The following is a 17,286-nucleotide window of genomic DNA, read 5'->3' on the forward strand; positions in this document are numbered from 1 at the left end:
TATATATATATATATATACGTGTTGGTATTCATCTCTGAAAAAATTACTTCAATTGTAAATTAAATTAATATATAAATTACTAAACAATTGATAAGTTCTATTAGAATTTGTTTCGTTACTTCGCGTAATTAATGATGTGTTATATTTACATCTTATCGGCATAATCCCCTGAAAAAGAGGTTCCGAACTTGGTCGGTTCCGTAAAGTGATACGAATGATGAAATACGAAGCAAGGCATAAAGTATCTTTCCCCGGAGAGGAACATGTCACGAAAGAGGATATGCAACGTGCATATCTTTTTCGTGCTAAGTATTATTGCAAAATTACAATGCGAACTACTCTATAACACTATCCCACAAAAATAACTCTTTTTCAAGCATAAGAACGAGAAATAATTGTTTCCCGTAGTTTTTTTGGACGCTGAGTACGATCAAATTATTCTTAATTCCTCTTAGGACTGCCTCAAAAAAAAGTCTAACGATATTCAATTCTTCATTGCTCGCGTGTGTCCAAGATTAATATCCCATCTTTAGAAATTCGCTAAATATATGATACTGTTTATAATTTATCAGAGCTGGACATGTATTTGAAATAACGGCCCAATTTAGGCCGTTTCCCAAAGTGGGCCACTCACTGTTTGTATATAACTATATGATCAATTTAATAGATGGTTATATGATTAATTTAACAGATTGCGTTATTGTTTTTATTAAACAATATAATGTGTTCTTATAACTAACGTTAGTACTGCAACAAGCTACTTTGTTTTTGTAATATAACACCTTGTTTTTATTGAACGTTTACTAAGATATACATAGACTCGCCTTGAATCTGATTTCGCAAATTGAGAATTCTCGTAACGAGTAAGCACAGCGTAGTATCTCCCTCATCAAACATAAAAGATATTTCCTTCCAATCGACTTAAATTTTAATCGAGTTGCTCTACATGCATATCCATGAGTCGTGCAAATAGATAGCACGAGCTCGTCCACACCTTGCAGCGGTGTTTTGAGAAGCTCTACTTGAATCAACGCGAAACAAGCACTCGAGCGTGGTCCACGTTGTATGAAAAAGTTATCGTACTATCGATCGACCCTCTGCGTGTCACGAGATACTCGAAGAAGTATCAACCCTGTATTTTCGAGCACGGCATGGCAGAATTGCTAAAGTAACGCGGATATCATTATCTATGCATATTATGGTGCAGAGTAGCAGTAATCTGAGAAGGCAACCGTTCCGCCGGGATGTGAACGTGTATAAGTCGGTCTGCAAAATGAGGACTACGTGGAAGAAGGATACAACTTCGCATACATACAGTAAAATATTTAAAAGAAATAAAATCTTTTTGCGCCGTATTAAGATATTATCAATTATGTATCTTGTATGGGAGTCAATAATCAGGAAAACAAATTTAACTTTTATTTAGTTTTATGGATCTGAATTAAAAAATAATGCTAGAGTGATTTATAATTATTTTGTTTAGCTAGAGGTAAAGTAACACTTAGGTGAATTAAAAAAATTGTTCTTTAATTTAAAAAAATAGTACTTTAAGTGTATATTCGTACAGGGCATATATTTTTTAAATTAAACAAATATAATATACAAGATGAGAAATATAGGCAGAAAGGTGATTTGTAGGAAAGTATGTATAAGTTAGAAAATAAGTTAGTAAATCTTTTTCTTTCAAGGCTTTGTTTTTGAGAAAACTAAGTTTAAAAATCGCGTTGAATACGCGTGCACTTAATGAAGATACAATTTGTGGAAAGACATAATAAATGTCATGTTTACATAACGTTCACACAACTTGACAAGTGGCAGGATTAAAGAAAATGTGATAAATAATTAAAAAAACGTTGTCCCTGTTGTCATAAGCAAAGTTGTGCTTGTCAAATGACGTACGTATGATACGAAGATACCATATAGACTCTGATCATAGATTTTACAGTATCTTTCTACAAATCGCATCTTCATTAAGTGCATGTGCGCTCTACACGATTTACAAATTTAATTTTCTCAAATCAAAGCCTCGGACAAAAAAATTTATTCTACACACTTTTAATTTATTTTTGTACAAGAAATAATTTCCCTCCTCTCATTCAGTTATACCATAGGTTTGTTTTCATCCTGTACAGTAAAATTATTTTTACTATAATATATTTTGTTGGAAAACAAGGCAAAGTTTGAAAATCGAATAGTTCAGATATCAGAGATTTACTAATTCTCCTCTCTACCAATACTTATTAGCACTAATAATAGAAGCTGACGTTCAGAAAACTGGAGTTGTGCACGTCGAGTTCCTATTATCCAAACTATGGCGCCACTAGATTTAACTATCAATTTGGATATTAGGATCTAATAATTTAAGCATAAACTTGTTCGCATAAAGTGCAGATAGAAGGAGTTCTACTATATTTGAAAAAGATGCAAAGATTGATAACTTTTCTATCACAAATACTTCTCATGTCGATAACTTTTCTATCACAAATACTTCTCTTGTCGATAACTTTTCTGTCACTAACGCTTCTACCGCCAATTCTTCTTTTGTAGACGCTTGCGTTCCTCAGGAGAAACGTCCGCAAAAGAAGTTATCAACGAACTGTCTGTTACCAAACGCATTTGTCAAACTAACTAAAATTGTTAGCAAAGAAAAATTTCTATGAAGCCTTTTATCTTATAAAGAAAAGAAATACGTACAGTAAGTGCAAAAAATATTCGTGAAGAAGAAATTTTTATTTAAAAAGTCTTATTTGTAAAAAACAAACATTAATTATTTAATTATAATAGCAATTTATTAACAAGGCAAATATTAAAGAGTTCCGTAAAAATAATGTTCATGATTTTTAGAACCTAAATTTATCGATTGGGTATAAATACTTTTTCTGCGTTCAAATAATATAATTTTTCATTTTCGCTTATTTTATTAAGATAATATATTTCTTAATTATTACATCTTTGTAGGTAAAATCATTATGATAAATATGTAATCTATTTTATTCTTTGTTAATAAATTGGTAATTAATGTTTATTTTCTAAGATTTTTTTGTGAAAAGTATCCTTCCTGTACGAATATTTTTTACACTGATTGTAGATAGAAAAAAGTTTTTTTAAATAGCCATTTTTATTTTTACTGAAATCATGAATTTGGAATGAATTGCGCACTAACGGGTGAAATACATTTGTGATATTAGCATCGTATCCTTGTGCAATCCTCTTCATTGGAGCTTCCGCAATAACCGGCTGTTACTAGTTCGCTCTTTGGCCCGTAAGACGCGTTTGATAGCATGATGAAGATTACTTCGGCGTTAATGTGCACAAATTACGGCACGGGGATTAATATAGAGGTGGTGGCTGAAACGGCTCGATGTTAATGCGATGCCCGTAAACGTATTTATCAACGCATCAACGAGATTAAGGTAACCTCTTGAATAATAGACTAAGAGTCTACCTTAAAGTATGGATAAAACGGAGCGATGTTGGAGAATCAAGTTAATTATTATGCCACGAACCGTATTGTTTATTGCGGGATTATTCCGTTAGCTCGAACAATTTCATCTTTCGTTTTACAAAGTAAATGCCCATAAGCCTCCGATCGCAAGATCTGAGATTACTTTGTCGCTGTTTTATTAAAAATAGAAGACTTATTAAAGGAGATAAAGGAACGGCGCGAGTCCGCCATTACAACTACACACCAACGAGTCTGTATTAATGAAAAATTTGCTTTCCTCTTACGCCGTGATATACCGAAAAATTTTACAAATTATTTGTAATTCGATCAGATGAATAAATGAAGCTTTCACGCAGGTTATTGTCGATGATCATATTTTGTTATCTCCGACCTACTGGCTCGAATATCAGTAACGAATATCGAGTGTCCCTACCTCACGTGCATAATTGATTTAAATTTGAAAAATATTTAACAAAATCATGAAGAACTTATTAACAGTTTCTCACATATACGGTCTAAAATAAAGATATTGCTCATTAACAGTGTTGCATTTAGCGATGTTTCACATCTCAAAGCATAACCAAAAATATAAATATTTCATAAATTATTTTATTATTATATCTGACAAGGGAACTTTGCGAGGTATCAAATTCTGATTTTAATGAAACTTTGTGTACTTTTATAGCTTACATAAAAAGATAAATTTAAAAAATATCAGTTGCGGCCAAAAAACGGTTTGAAGAAATCACCTCTTATGAGTAAAGCGGTTTTCAGCTTTTTCCGATATATATATATATCGAAAACTATTCGAGATACAAAAAAATGTTTTATACAAAAGTTTTACAACAAAGTTAGCTGTATTCATTTGCGTTAGTAATATTTTTAAAAGATAATTATTTTTTATTGTTAAATAAATATTCTAAAAAATATCACTGAAATGAATAAATAGGGCAATTTTATTATAAAACTTTTGTATAAAATATTTTTTTATATCTTCAATAGTTTTTGAGATATAGCGGAGAAAACTAAACATCGTTTTACACATGAGAGCTGATTTCACTCTTCAAACCGTTTATCGGCAACAACTTTCAGAACTTTTTAAGAAAAATGATTATTTTGTAAAATATTATTAATGATAGAAGTAATTTTATTATAAAACTACTTGTAAATAGATTTCTATCACTAAAAAATGATAAAATGCTATCATTTCCACACCTGCATTTATCATGATGTAGATAGTATGCGCTATTTTTTTTGAGTGGTTTCCTTAGTAGGCCTATTTCACTCTCATTTTTTTATGCACAAATTATTCCAAATGCTATCCTTCCTTTATTGAATAGTTTAAAATGTGTCATTTAAACAATGTTTAAAAGATATATTATCATTACATAATAATATATTCTCCCGCTCAATATTTAAAAAATGCTTATCAAAATATTATGAAATTGATAATATACAATATCCTTCTCCTCATTTTCTTCTTCCTCCTCAGAATAATAATATTGGGCATAAGACAAACTAACATCGCGGTTAGTTGTCATTTTAATGTAAATAATAAAAATTTAAGTCAATTCTTTTTAAATTTCTTGAGTTAACGACATATCGAGTAGGAGCAGTGGCGATTTATAAAAATGATTAAAAACAACTCAAATTAGATATAATTTGAGATTACGAATTTAACACAGTGATTTTGATATTATAAAAATGTTGAAATTTACGCAAATTTAAAATAAAAAATATCATTATTTTGTAGCGAAAAAGATATTTTATTATTTTTTATTATAACGTAAAAGATATTTTATCATATAAAAGTTATAACAAAGGGGTGAATTTTTTATGTAATAATAATATATCTTGTTAAACATATTTTTTTAATGACAAATCTCAAATTATTAAAGAGAGAGAGGACGTCATTTGGAATAATTTGTGCATACAGAAATAAGAGTGGAATAGGCCTACTAGGGAAACCACCATAAAAAAAGCGCACCACGCTATCTCTCATAATAGGTGCAGATGTGAAAATGATAGCATTTTATCATTTTCTTGTAATAGAAATCTATTTACAAGTAGTTTTATAATAAAATTACCTTTATCTATCATTAATAATATTTTTTAAAAGAATCTTTTTTTTTAAAGTTCTGAAAGTTGTTGCCCACAAACAGTTTGAAATTAGCCCTCATGTGTAAAGTAATGTTTAGCTTTCTCTAGCCCGGGAAAAAATGTTATATATATGGACTTATTTTATATAATTATATATAAAATATGTCACAATTTTTTAACAAGTTATATATAAATTTAAATCATTTTATATAATTACATATAAAACATTTCTTCGGGTGTGCTATATCTCAAAAACTATTCAAGATATAAAGACGTTTTATACAAAAGTTTTATAACAAAATTGCCTCTATTTATTCACGTCATATTCTGCATATTTATTTTGGACTTGCAAAGTACAGCTCTGTCTATATTTTGTTTATGTTCTGATTCTACGTTTACGCCAATGTCGCTCAACATTGCACACTTTGTTTCGATATGTTTTCTTAGCGCTGTTCAAACGCTAAAAGACTATTCGTGCGTAACGTGTACACTTTTAGTGCCGGCGGGAACATTTCAGCGGAAAAAGGACCGCCATAGCGAAAAGATTAAAAACGAAATTTGTAATTGTAAGTGAAATATTCATTAATATCTTAGTGCACATGCTGTTTTTCGATTAAAAAATCTAGCAAAAATTTTCTTTATGTATCAGACGGGAACATTCTGTCAAAGTTCAAACTAATGGAAGTTCCCGAAATTATGGGCTTATGTGGTCGTAGTGAAGAAACAAAAACATTTTACGTGGCAACAAAAAATTCATTCAGAATACAAAAAATAAAGTTATACCTTGCATAATTAAAAATAAAAAAAACAAAGAAAAATTCGAAGAGAGATAAACCCTCTAACCTCCCCCTCTTTGAATACGTCTATGATGGTAGAACTTTCCTTGTCCCGCGGATAAAATTAATCGCCGGCATGGGTGATTGAAACGACGAATCTAATTGGAGCTTTGAAACATTAAACGCCGCCTGGCTACGCTCACAATTAGTCATCGGGATGATCGTGATGATTTATGGGATGCGCGATCTCCGTGAATCAAAGCGCGTCGTTTTAATCAGTCCCCGAGATCTTCGATTCGGGCGCTAGCCGTCGTCGTTTACCTAGCTTCTCGTATCGCATCGATCCACGCTTTGCAGTTCGTCTCTGTGGCCGCTTTTAGCTCGTATTGCCGTTGGTTCTCCCTCCTGTACGATATCGCGAAACAGTGCTGCAACAGAAGAACGATAAAAAATTGAGTTATCCCCAATGCACGACAATAAACGACGACAACAATGCAACGAGCAACAAAAAGCGCGAACCCTTCGATTTGCGCATTGTGCACGTATGAAAAATACCGTGCGCGCACACAAATCGACGGCGTTTCAAAGCGCGTCGAGTGGCAAATGAGAATCTCTCCCTACGCGTTCCTCCGCCTCTGGCCGGATTCAATTTATACGCGTACCTCTCTCGCTATTTATGTGTACCGTACAAATCCGGAAACCCGCCCGCTCACGGATTTCATTAAACTGCCTCGTAAATATCCGTATAATGCAAAAAGCCTAGAAACCGTCTCTATTCTCTACGGCATTTGTTCCCCGGGTTTATCCAGAGGATTTTATTCGCACGATAGCTTTTACGTAGGCATTAACTATGCAAACCCTTATCACGATTTCATTTAGTTGCATGGCGATTGCAGACTTGTGTAAATCAGAATTGCACACGACCAACGCAAACAGTCGTATCTCGTGCGGTTTTGCACGGCAGTTTTTACGCGCGTACCTGCTGATCATGCAAATCCAGGGTCGACGGATTATTTTATACGGCCGGGTATTAACGAACACGAATAACAAAACTTTCATATGTTTTTTCCTTCTTTTTTCATTTTGTGTAAAAAAAAAAGATTAGTATTAGTACAAAAAATATGTCCCTCGCGTTGCATTAAGCGGTGTCTACAACGCACTTTATCCGAGGGGACGTCCTTAGAACGTAGAATATCTTTAAGATATTCCTTGGAAATCTGTGCTACACAGAAAGAAGTATAAGCCTTAAGCTGTAAGAAATTGATCAATCGAATGTGAAGAGAATAATCGACTATGATTGATCAATTTCTTACAATTTAAGGCTCACTACTTTTATATTGTAGACATCGTTTTACTATTTAAAAAGTGTATACGCTTTACTAGTGCAGCATTCTCCATTCTAAGGTAAAGTTCCCGGGTGCGTTTGTGCGCGATGATATTCCACAAAGCAAACATGCGGAGGTGGGAGGGTCTTTTCAGAAGGGACTTCGCTTTAGTTTTCAAAGAAAATTCCCAGATCGTTTTTATTTTATTTATTCACGAAGCGCGTTTAGTAGCGCACTTCTACGCGAAAATCTTTCTATTTTGCCGCAAGCACTTGCGCTTTAAAGAACAAGTCATAGAATATTTCCTACCATCCTTTTACGCGAGATGGGTACTGCATACCTAACTCGCAATATGTCGCCCCGATAAGAGAGCAAAACAGCACAATATTTTATTTCAAACTTTAAACAAAAAGAACGATTTTGTTAAAGTATTCAGAAATTTAGCTAAATGTAGATCTGAAAATAATTTTGTTGGAATTATCAAATAACTGTTTAGGACGCTCAAGATGATTTCTAGAATATCAAAACTTTTTGCAGCATTGCTTATCATGCTAGAATTTCCTACATAATTATTCCAACATAATTATTTTGACAGTCCAAAACCTACAAAATTATTTTCAAATCTATATTTACCTAAATTTTTAGATATTTTTACTAAATCGTTCTTGCAAAAATTAGATTTTAAAAGAAAAACAAAGCTGTCCCTAAAGATGAAAGAGTTAACGCGCAAAACTATAAGCGAATTAAGTAAACTGAAAAACCGTGATTACATGAGTGCAGTTGCCGCCCCTTTCGTGCATTATGATGTATGATTACCAAGCAGAAAAATGACAAGGTTGAAACGGGTGTATATTTAATTACGGTAAATGACATTGGTTTTACCTTGTATAAAAAAAAAGAATTTACTTTTTCTCTTTTCTATCACGACTCTTTTCTAGAAAAAAAAAAAAGGAAATATTTTCGTTTTTTTCTTGTATTTGTAAAAACATAAAACAGCTCGCAGCAAATTGTATTTCACACAAAGTGAATTACAAGATGGATGCTGATATGTAGGTGATATTAAAATTAAAGCGTGCTCGTTTTGCCGCAGTTCTTGCAGCGCAGCACAGAATGCATCAGTTCATTTTCGTCCATGGCTTACATCGATTCTCGTAGCTTATAACGCGTATTGTACATCGATGCATTAATTAATTAAAATCTGAGGTGACGACGTAAAATACATTCGTTAATTATACTCGGGATGCATTAAAATACAGTAATGGGTCAATGGGTTTCTCTGGGCAACCCGATTATGCTCGTCTCTCATACCAATAATTTGCACAGATTGAATATTTGCGACACCGACATGAGCTTGCCGTGCATAAGCTCGCGATCAGAAATTGCTAATTTTATTTTATTGGTTTATTCAGTATCGTAAAATGGGTTAATTTTGACATAATTTAAAAAATACCTTGACAGCACACGTGTTAGTTTATAAAATCAGAATTTAAAATATCTTAAAGTGTCTTTAAAATTTTGACATATTTTAAGGTTTTAATAATGTTACCCGAGTATTATTAAAATTTGGGTTAAAGTTATCTCGATTTTAAGTCAAAGTTAATCTTTTTTTAAGACCTTGAAGAATCGTATAAAGCAATAATAATTAAGAGCGTTTTTTTTTTAATTTGAAATAGCTTATTATATACATTGTACATACACTCTTAGTCATGTATCATAACTGCGTAGTACTTCTAAAAATCCGAAGTATTAATTTCTGAATGGAAATGATATTTCGAATTACACACTAATAGGAAGTATTTTTTCTAATAGAAGGTATTTTTCCGGTATATTAGAGGTACGAAATAAACAAAATAAATACAATAATAAATACAAAGGTTTGATTGGAGGTACTGCTCTTATGAACTCGTAGTACTTTTCTTTTTAAGGTGAAGGCTTCTCATACGTACCTACTTTATGTATTCTCGACATATAAATGTATCATTTCGACTATTTCTTAAACCAGTGCTGAGATTTACTTGCACATTTCGACTGATTTTCGGCTTGGTTCCTGTCCTTTACTTCACCAACTTGCGCGCACAAGCTTAAATGCCGACGCATCGGATGCATACTGTGTGTTGTACTTATGTTCCTTGCACAATGCGAAGTAACAGCGATAGCGATAGAAACAACACAGGAATAACCTAGTAGAAACCGTGCATTATATTTTTGATAGATTTTTTCTATCGCTATCACTATTCCCTCACAATGCAAGATTATTACTTATGCAAGGGGTATTATTGTTGCTTTATTCACGGTAAATATAAATAAGATCACGAATATTTTCAAGATAGAGGAATATCGATCATGTGGCTCGTGCCTAGAATTACATTGTAAATGTATCGAATATCTAAATCGGATAGTGATGTTACGGAATCGATCGTTCTTTTTATGTTTATATTGCGACTACCAACAAAACTTGTTCAAACATTAAATATATCAATAAAAAAACAAGTAATACAGATATATACATTCTTCAATAAGAATTAATATTGAAAATCTTAAGATTTGAATTTAATGATTTCAAAGTGGAATGAGAGGGAAAAGAGTTAGGGTATCTCGAATTTACGAAGTATACATGTTCTTCATATAAATGTATCTTCCAAATCATTTAGTACATTTATGCCGTATAACGTATCTCTTCACAATGGATAATTTCTGATTTCGAGATACAACTTTTGCTCTTATGTTTGATGATACTTATATTTCTCGTAATTTATATAAGGTTTTATTTCAACGTATGCCAGTTTTTTGCAATACAGGTTAAGAATATATCTGTGTACATATATAAAAATTAAATGCCTAATAAATCAGAGCACTGTCGCGTCGTTTCAAATTTTCGTTAATCCGTTTCATTTTTCAGCGAATGTATGGAGGTATATTTTATTTTATGGAATCCTCTCTCATATGATGAAAGATATTTGGTTGACGTCAACGTCAACCAATCTATCAAGATATACGCTTCAAATTAATCGTGCCACATTATATATATTAGTGTCACTATGGGATCATTACGGGTATAATTGGTATGTGCATGTGTTTGAGCGCTCAAGAGATAAAGCTAATTGAAGCACATCGATATTACTTTAGTTTCGTTAACATGGTTTTTTTGCGCTATATTCTTCGGACATTACAACCAATGCGGATATTTTGTCCGCATTGGTTGTAACGTTCTATTGTAGTCGGCGACAAAAGGCTCGTGCGATACATTGTCGGACATGCGCGCGTTTATGTACACGGGACATGAGCAACGGGCCAATTGTAAGTAGAATCAAGTAATAACAATGACTATCCGAGTGAATATTCATGACCCATATTGCCGAGAAGGCTAGTCCGAACCGACTAAGTGCTTTCTATGATTACTTTGAAATTCGAGTCAGCGTCGGTCACGGAACAGTCGGAGTACAGTTTCAATTATGGAAACGCCATTAGTTAGTACTATCGATTTTCGATGTCTAAAGATATCAGTCATTTAGATAATCCATTATTCGAGACTGGGAATATTTTATCAATTCCCCTGTGCGGAAAATAAATGAATTAAAAGCTACTTTCTCGCCATTATTGCTAATGTGATGGTTTTTCGTAATAAAAGCAGATCTTTTGATCAGAAATCTGCTTTTTCTAATATTTTTTTAATACTCAAGATAGAGTAAACTTATTACATGTAGACCAATATGCGATGGATATTTTACTAGCTACCATATTACCATTCGGTACCATATTACGTGAGAAAACAAGGATGAAAATCTATATGAACACATTATATGATTGTTACCATTTTCACATCCAATCGGAAACATTTTAATTCCGGATAAGACACGGCAAAGACGTATTTCATATCTGGAATAGAGGTAAAGAATTAAATTTGATGCAACATTCCACGCATCAATTCGTAGCTTTTTGCGTTAAATCTGAATTTGATATGCTGTTCCTTTGACGGAGAAAGAGGAAAAGAGATAGCAAAATACATATCGCTGCTTTACGTCAAAAGTGACGTAATTCGTGAAGTGACGTAAAGAACGTGATCAGTGATTTAAAAAAATTCAATTTCTCAAAAGAAAGGAAAAATTATATAGTTTTTAATTTGAATTAATTATTATTTAACTTAAACTTGTAAAAAATTATTGATTAACGGACGGGGGTCTATTTTTAAAACCTTACACTTTTCCCTGAGTAACATTATAATTTATTAAAATAATATAATATCTTATAGAACTGTGTATGTGAGAACACAACCTATAAAAATCAATGCCTTAAACGGTCTAACTGGATCTTAAATATTTGTATGATTCTGTGTGAATTTATATACTACGTAGGGGTATATAGTCCTTTAAAATGCGCGTCGAAATAATTTTTCGGTCTTGAAACGCAAACTCTATTTAACTACCGCAGTAATATCATAATTAATTACTTTATTACATTCTTTGTCTCAAAATATGACACTACTTCAGCTCTATCATTATCAATAAAAAAAATATATTCTTAATATAATCAAATATCATTTTTGTCATTTTTGTCTCACAATCTTTAAAAAACTATCCTTTCTAAGTTGAGATCATTTTGACGATTTTTTTAACTATTCTTTTTGAATTGTGACAATATTCAATAAAGTTAATTCACTTTCGATGATTAATAGGATAATATTTGCCTAACTAATTTATAATAATAACTAAATATCACGGTTTTTTTAGTTATGTCACTTTTGAAATAAGGAAACGATAACTTATTTTTAGATTTCCGTCTGCTTTTTATTATATTGCGATAGTGCTTTCACATAGTGCACATTTTGAGCGCAACATTTCTTTTTACACTTTTATATTTATGGTTATACGTCCCCCTAGAATTTCCTTGTAATGTATGAGACACTGCGATGCAGGCACCATGCAATGAACAAACCGCGCAAGATTTCTTGTACACTTTGCAACGTGCATAAATTTTTCGAATTACAAAATGTATAAAAAAATTAAATACTTGAGTTAAATATTTGAATTGTAATTTGAAATAATAGAGTGTCTATGAAAGGGCAATGAGCTTAGCATGATGACAGTGCAACTATTATAAATATTTACTTTTACAATATAAAGTACTTCAAACGTTTCGGTTCTCACAGAACCATCCTCAGTGGACAAAAAACTTACAATAAAATAATTTTAGACTTCATTAATTGATACGCTGTTCATTTTCAAACTCTTCTTCGGTTAAATGTTGCTAACGTCTTATACTAAATATCGCACATTCCTTACAATCGATTTTATAAACTATGTTGGAATAAAACAACGTTGGCAGAGTATCTTTTTGAACCTTAATAAAACTATTTAACTTGTTAATATCTCTATATCTCATGCGAACTAAAGGAATTTTTTTAACGAAATTCTTAATTTTGTCAGATATAGAGGAAATGAAAGGTATCGTAAAAAAACCGTTGTTTTTTGTTCACACTTCTAAAGTCTATTCCTGATATTCAGATACTATGTGGTTTAATTGATCAAACTTTTTATAGAGTTTTCTTAATCGTTGAAAAGATTAAACACAAGTGGTAACTATTTGTTTAGTATAATCATAATAATACTATCAAAATCATTATGATGAAAACTAAGGTGTGATAGTAGTAAGACCCTATCAATTAAACTGATTATTGTGCCTATCTTTTAAGAAAGGGGATGCCAAGAAAAATAGTTCAAAAATCGACCTCAGAATGTAAGTCTGCGATACCAATAAAAAATGAGAGCATTTTTCTTCTTAATCAAGCAAATATCCAAAAAAATCAATGTATTACCTCCAAACCTGATAAATTTTTATCTCGGACGATAAGAGTTAAAAGTATTTAGAATTTCATCAATATTCAAGGTGTCAAGAATTAAAATAATATTATCCATATATCTACCATAAAAAAGAAGAGTTACGGAAAGATTTTTTGGCGAACACGACTCTAAGTCTTGCATAATACATCAAACACTATGAGAGATAATGGTGAATCCATAGGTACTCCAAAAGTCTGTTTATAAAATTTTTTATTAAATACAATGAAAGTAGAATTAAAAACTAATTTTAAAGCTTCAAAAATTCAGTTTTTGGAATGTCAGTATATTCCTCTCAGTAAGTCTCCATTTCCTTAAGATATCTTTTAAAACTAAGTCGATTGGTATATTGTTAAACAGTGAGACTACCCAGTGAGAAATGACAATGGAATCGATGTCGAATCGACATCGAATTTGATGATTTCGACGTCGAATTTAATGATTTTGACATCAAATCGACATCAACAATTCATCTGACAATGCTATACTTTAATCTTTGGACGTACCCAGTGAGAAATGACAATGAAATCGACATCAAATCGACATCGATTTCGATCAAATCGATGTCGATTTGATGTCGATTTCATTGCCATTTCTCACTGGGTACGTCCAAAGATTAAAGTATAGCATTGTCAGATGAATTTCGAAATGTTTTTAGTCAGTTGATAATTATTGTCAATAGCGATTTCAGCCGGCGGTAAACTTTCATGAATAATTTTATGTAAAAACGAAGTCACATTATGAATAGAGCTACCAATCGACGAAACAATGACACATAACGGATAACCCGTTTTATGAATTTTCGTGAGACCATATGCACGAGGCAAAATTGGATTTGTGCAATTTAGGTTCTTATATAGGTAGAATCTTTATAAAACCGTACTCTGCTTCCAATTCTTTAATAATGTCTTTAAGTCTACAATTAATTTCTTGATAGGATTGCGTTTCAATCTTGTATACTAATACGTTTCAGGGTCAGCGAACAACAATTCCATTTTCTGGTAAAAGTACCGATTAGGGGACCCAGCTCCAATAATCTTGACCTTGATATATGTTGTCAAGGTCATGACCTTGAGTGATCTCCAACAGGTTTTAGTCGTCGCTTGTTATTCATTAAAAAGTTATTAACAGTTAAAGTTAGTACTTATTTCTCTGCTTTACATGAAGAGTCAGGTAACTTTAGACAGGGAGAGAGATATAAGGTGAACGAATTTAAGAAATACAACTTTCCATACAAAGCGACTTTCACCCCACCTTCCCCCTGCCAAGGGGCGCACGACTTTCCATGCGAAGCGACTTGGCGAGATGGGGTGGAATTCGCTTTGCGTGGAAAGTCGGATGCCCCTTAGCAAGGGAGCAGGTGGGCTGAAAGTCGCTTCGCGTGGAAAGTCGAATGCCCCATGACGGAGGGGGGGAAGTAGAGTGAAACTCCCTTCGCGTGGAAAGCCATTACGTAAGTAAGAAAGGGTATAGAATAGATTTAATATTGTATATAGCAGAAATAAGAGGTTATTTTTTTAAACTTTTTTTGTTAATAACTTTTTAACGAATAACGAGCGATGGCTAAAACCTGTTGGAGGTTACTCAGGGTCATGACTTTGATAATATGTGTCGAGATTAAGATCGTTGCCCTCTGTTGCAAATTCTTACAAGAAAAATTCTTGTGAGATCTTCCAAGAGAATTTTCACATACAAATTTCGAATAGGAACAAGATCGTATAGGAATACATCGCATATGATATGTAGGTAAATCAAGAATCTTGCATGAATTTTACACCCATGTTACATGAATCTTATAAGCATTGTTACATGATCCTTACACACATGTTACATGAATTTTGCGGGTAGATTACATGAATTTTGCGCGCATATAATGTGAATCTTACAAGAATATAACTGGAGTGTTATTATGAAAATATTACAAGAATACTATTGGAATTTTGTATAATTTATTGTTTGTATCCCAGTAAATAAAATGGAATGGGATATGCAAGGAGTTGAATGAGATTTAAAAGAAGAATTCATTTTGGCAAAAAATTAATTCTTTTTATTATTATTTTACAAATTGAATAACGGCTTCTCGACTAAATCAAACTTAATTTGGGAAAAGAACATAAAAAGCCTACGTTATTATAGCGAAATTATAATTTATCAATTTATTAAGCCAATGATAATATATGTTTTGACCTTCTATTCAGTCATCTTCAGTATTCTAACAAATTTTTAAATTTTTCTTAATTCTTTTTTATTCCATATATTCAATCCAGTTTCGATTCATTCATTAATTCCATTTTATTTACTGGGATGATCGATATCTTTATTACTTTGAACCGATCATGTAAAAAATTATTTCTTAAGAATATTATTTCTTATTAGGTTAAATTAGTAATTAAAATCTTTTCATTGTGCGATATAATTGCAATAATTTCAAATCAGTAACATATGGAAATTAATATTAAATATTGCTTAAGTGGTACGTATTTGGCAATTCTCCCTTATATTAACAAATACATAAATTGAAAGATAGTATTTAACACATTATTTTCTGAAACATCCAAAATTACAATATATTAAATTCTGTTTCATTATTTATTTGTAATACTTTTAACTTTTTATTTGTCTATATATAATCCATATTATACGAATTCAGAATTATATTACTTACTTTATAATGGTATGATGTATATTTTATAATAATAATGAAAATTGTACTAAGCCGAATGCTAAAAAGTTATTGCATTTTTTTCACTATATAAGAAGAACGTCGTAATCGATTAATGTGACTTTTTGCCCGGGAGACTTACTTTTCCTAGATCTCTAAAGAAACATGAGGATTTAACAACAATACAAAAGCTTTTTCTTTCTTCTTCTAAGAAAAAAGTCTAAAAGTTCAAGCCTCTCGAAGACATGAAAATAACGGTAAAATCATGTAAACGTATCGCGGTGTCCACATATATTTGACGAGCTCTTTTCGCTATGACAAACTATAACATCAGAGAAGCTCATTTCGGCATTTCGTACCAATTGAGAGCATGCTCACTGGAATGAAACTTATTTCAGACTGTTGCAAGTAATGAAATAATTATGGCTTTTGACTTAATCCTTACAGTCTTACATGACATATCAGCAATCTTTGAGATACCCCACGCAGAGTTGTAAAAAGTTCAAAAGCTTGTACAAAAACACATGATTGCTCCAGGCATTAATCTCGATGTTGCAAAATTATTTAAATTAATAATTTTAAAAATATTACATAATAACTTAATTTTCTTTAATAACTTAAATTAAAAATATAATTAAATTTTTTACAGATTTCTAAATATTATTTCAAAATTTTTGTAAATATTAAGAAAAAAGAGGATATTTTTCTTTCTTTCATAAATATGATAACTTAAATTAATTATTCGTTTAAATTATAGATTTTAAAATTTTATTTCAAAATTTTTGCAAATATAGATACATATACAGCCTCTCTCACAACTACCGAATTTCCTCTTAAAGACATATTTTTGAGGTAATTTTGAGACAAAAATTTTAATACGAAAATGTCGAGGCTACATTAATTTTTTGAATTATAAACTAACTTTAAATGTGCTTATAAGTAAAAAAACCATTTTACTTCTAGAGCCTATTATTATTATTTCTGAATACTTTTGAACATTCTAAGACAAAAATTCTAATACGAAAATATCGAGGCTATAATAGTTTTCGAATTACACGCTATCTTTAACTAATTATAATTCAAAAACTATTGTAGCCTCGACATTTTTATATTAGGATTTTCGTCTCAAAATTACCTCAAGAA

General features: G+C 31.5%; 1 protein-coding gene across 1 annotated transcript in view; it reads right to left on the minus strand.

Moving 5' to 3' along the window:
* LOC108760086 (ras-specific guanine nucleotide-releasing factor 2) overlaps nt 1-17,286 on the minus strand; it is an 88,909-nt gene that overhangs the window by 26,506 nt on the left and 45,117 nt on the right. Inside the window, exon 4 of the mRNA XM_018505881.1 lies at nt 6,644-6,750. Within this exon, the coding sequence (XP_018361383.1) occupies nt 6,644-6,750 (107 nt within the window). The remainder of the gene's footprint in view (nt 1-6,643; nt 6,751-17,286) is intronic.

Source organism: Trachymyrmex cornetzi, unplaced genomic scaffold (genome assembly GCF_001594075.2).
Source record: "Trachymyrmex cornetzi isolate Tcor2-1 unplaced genomic scaffold, Tcor1.1 scaffold218, whole genome shotgun sequence".
NCBI classification, from domain to species: domain Eukaryota; kingdom Metazoa; phylum Arthropoda; class Insecta; order Hymenoptera; family Formicidae; genus Trachymyrmex; species Trachymyrmex cornetzi.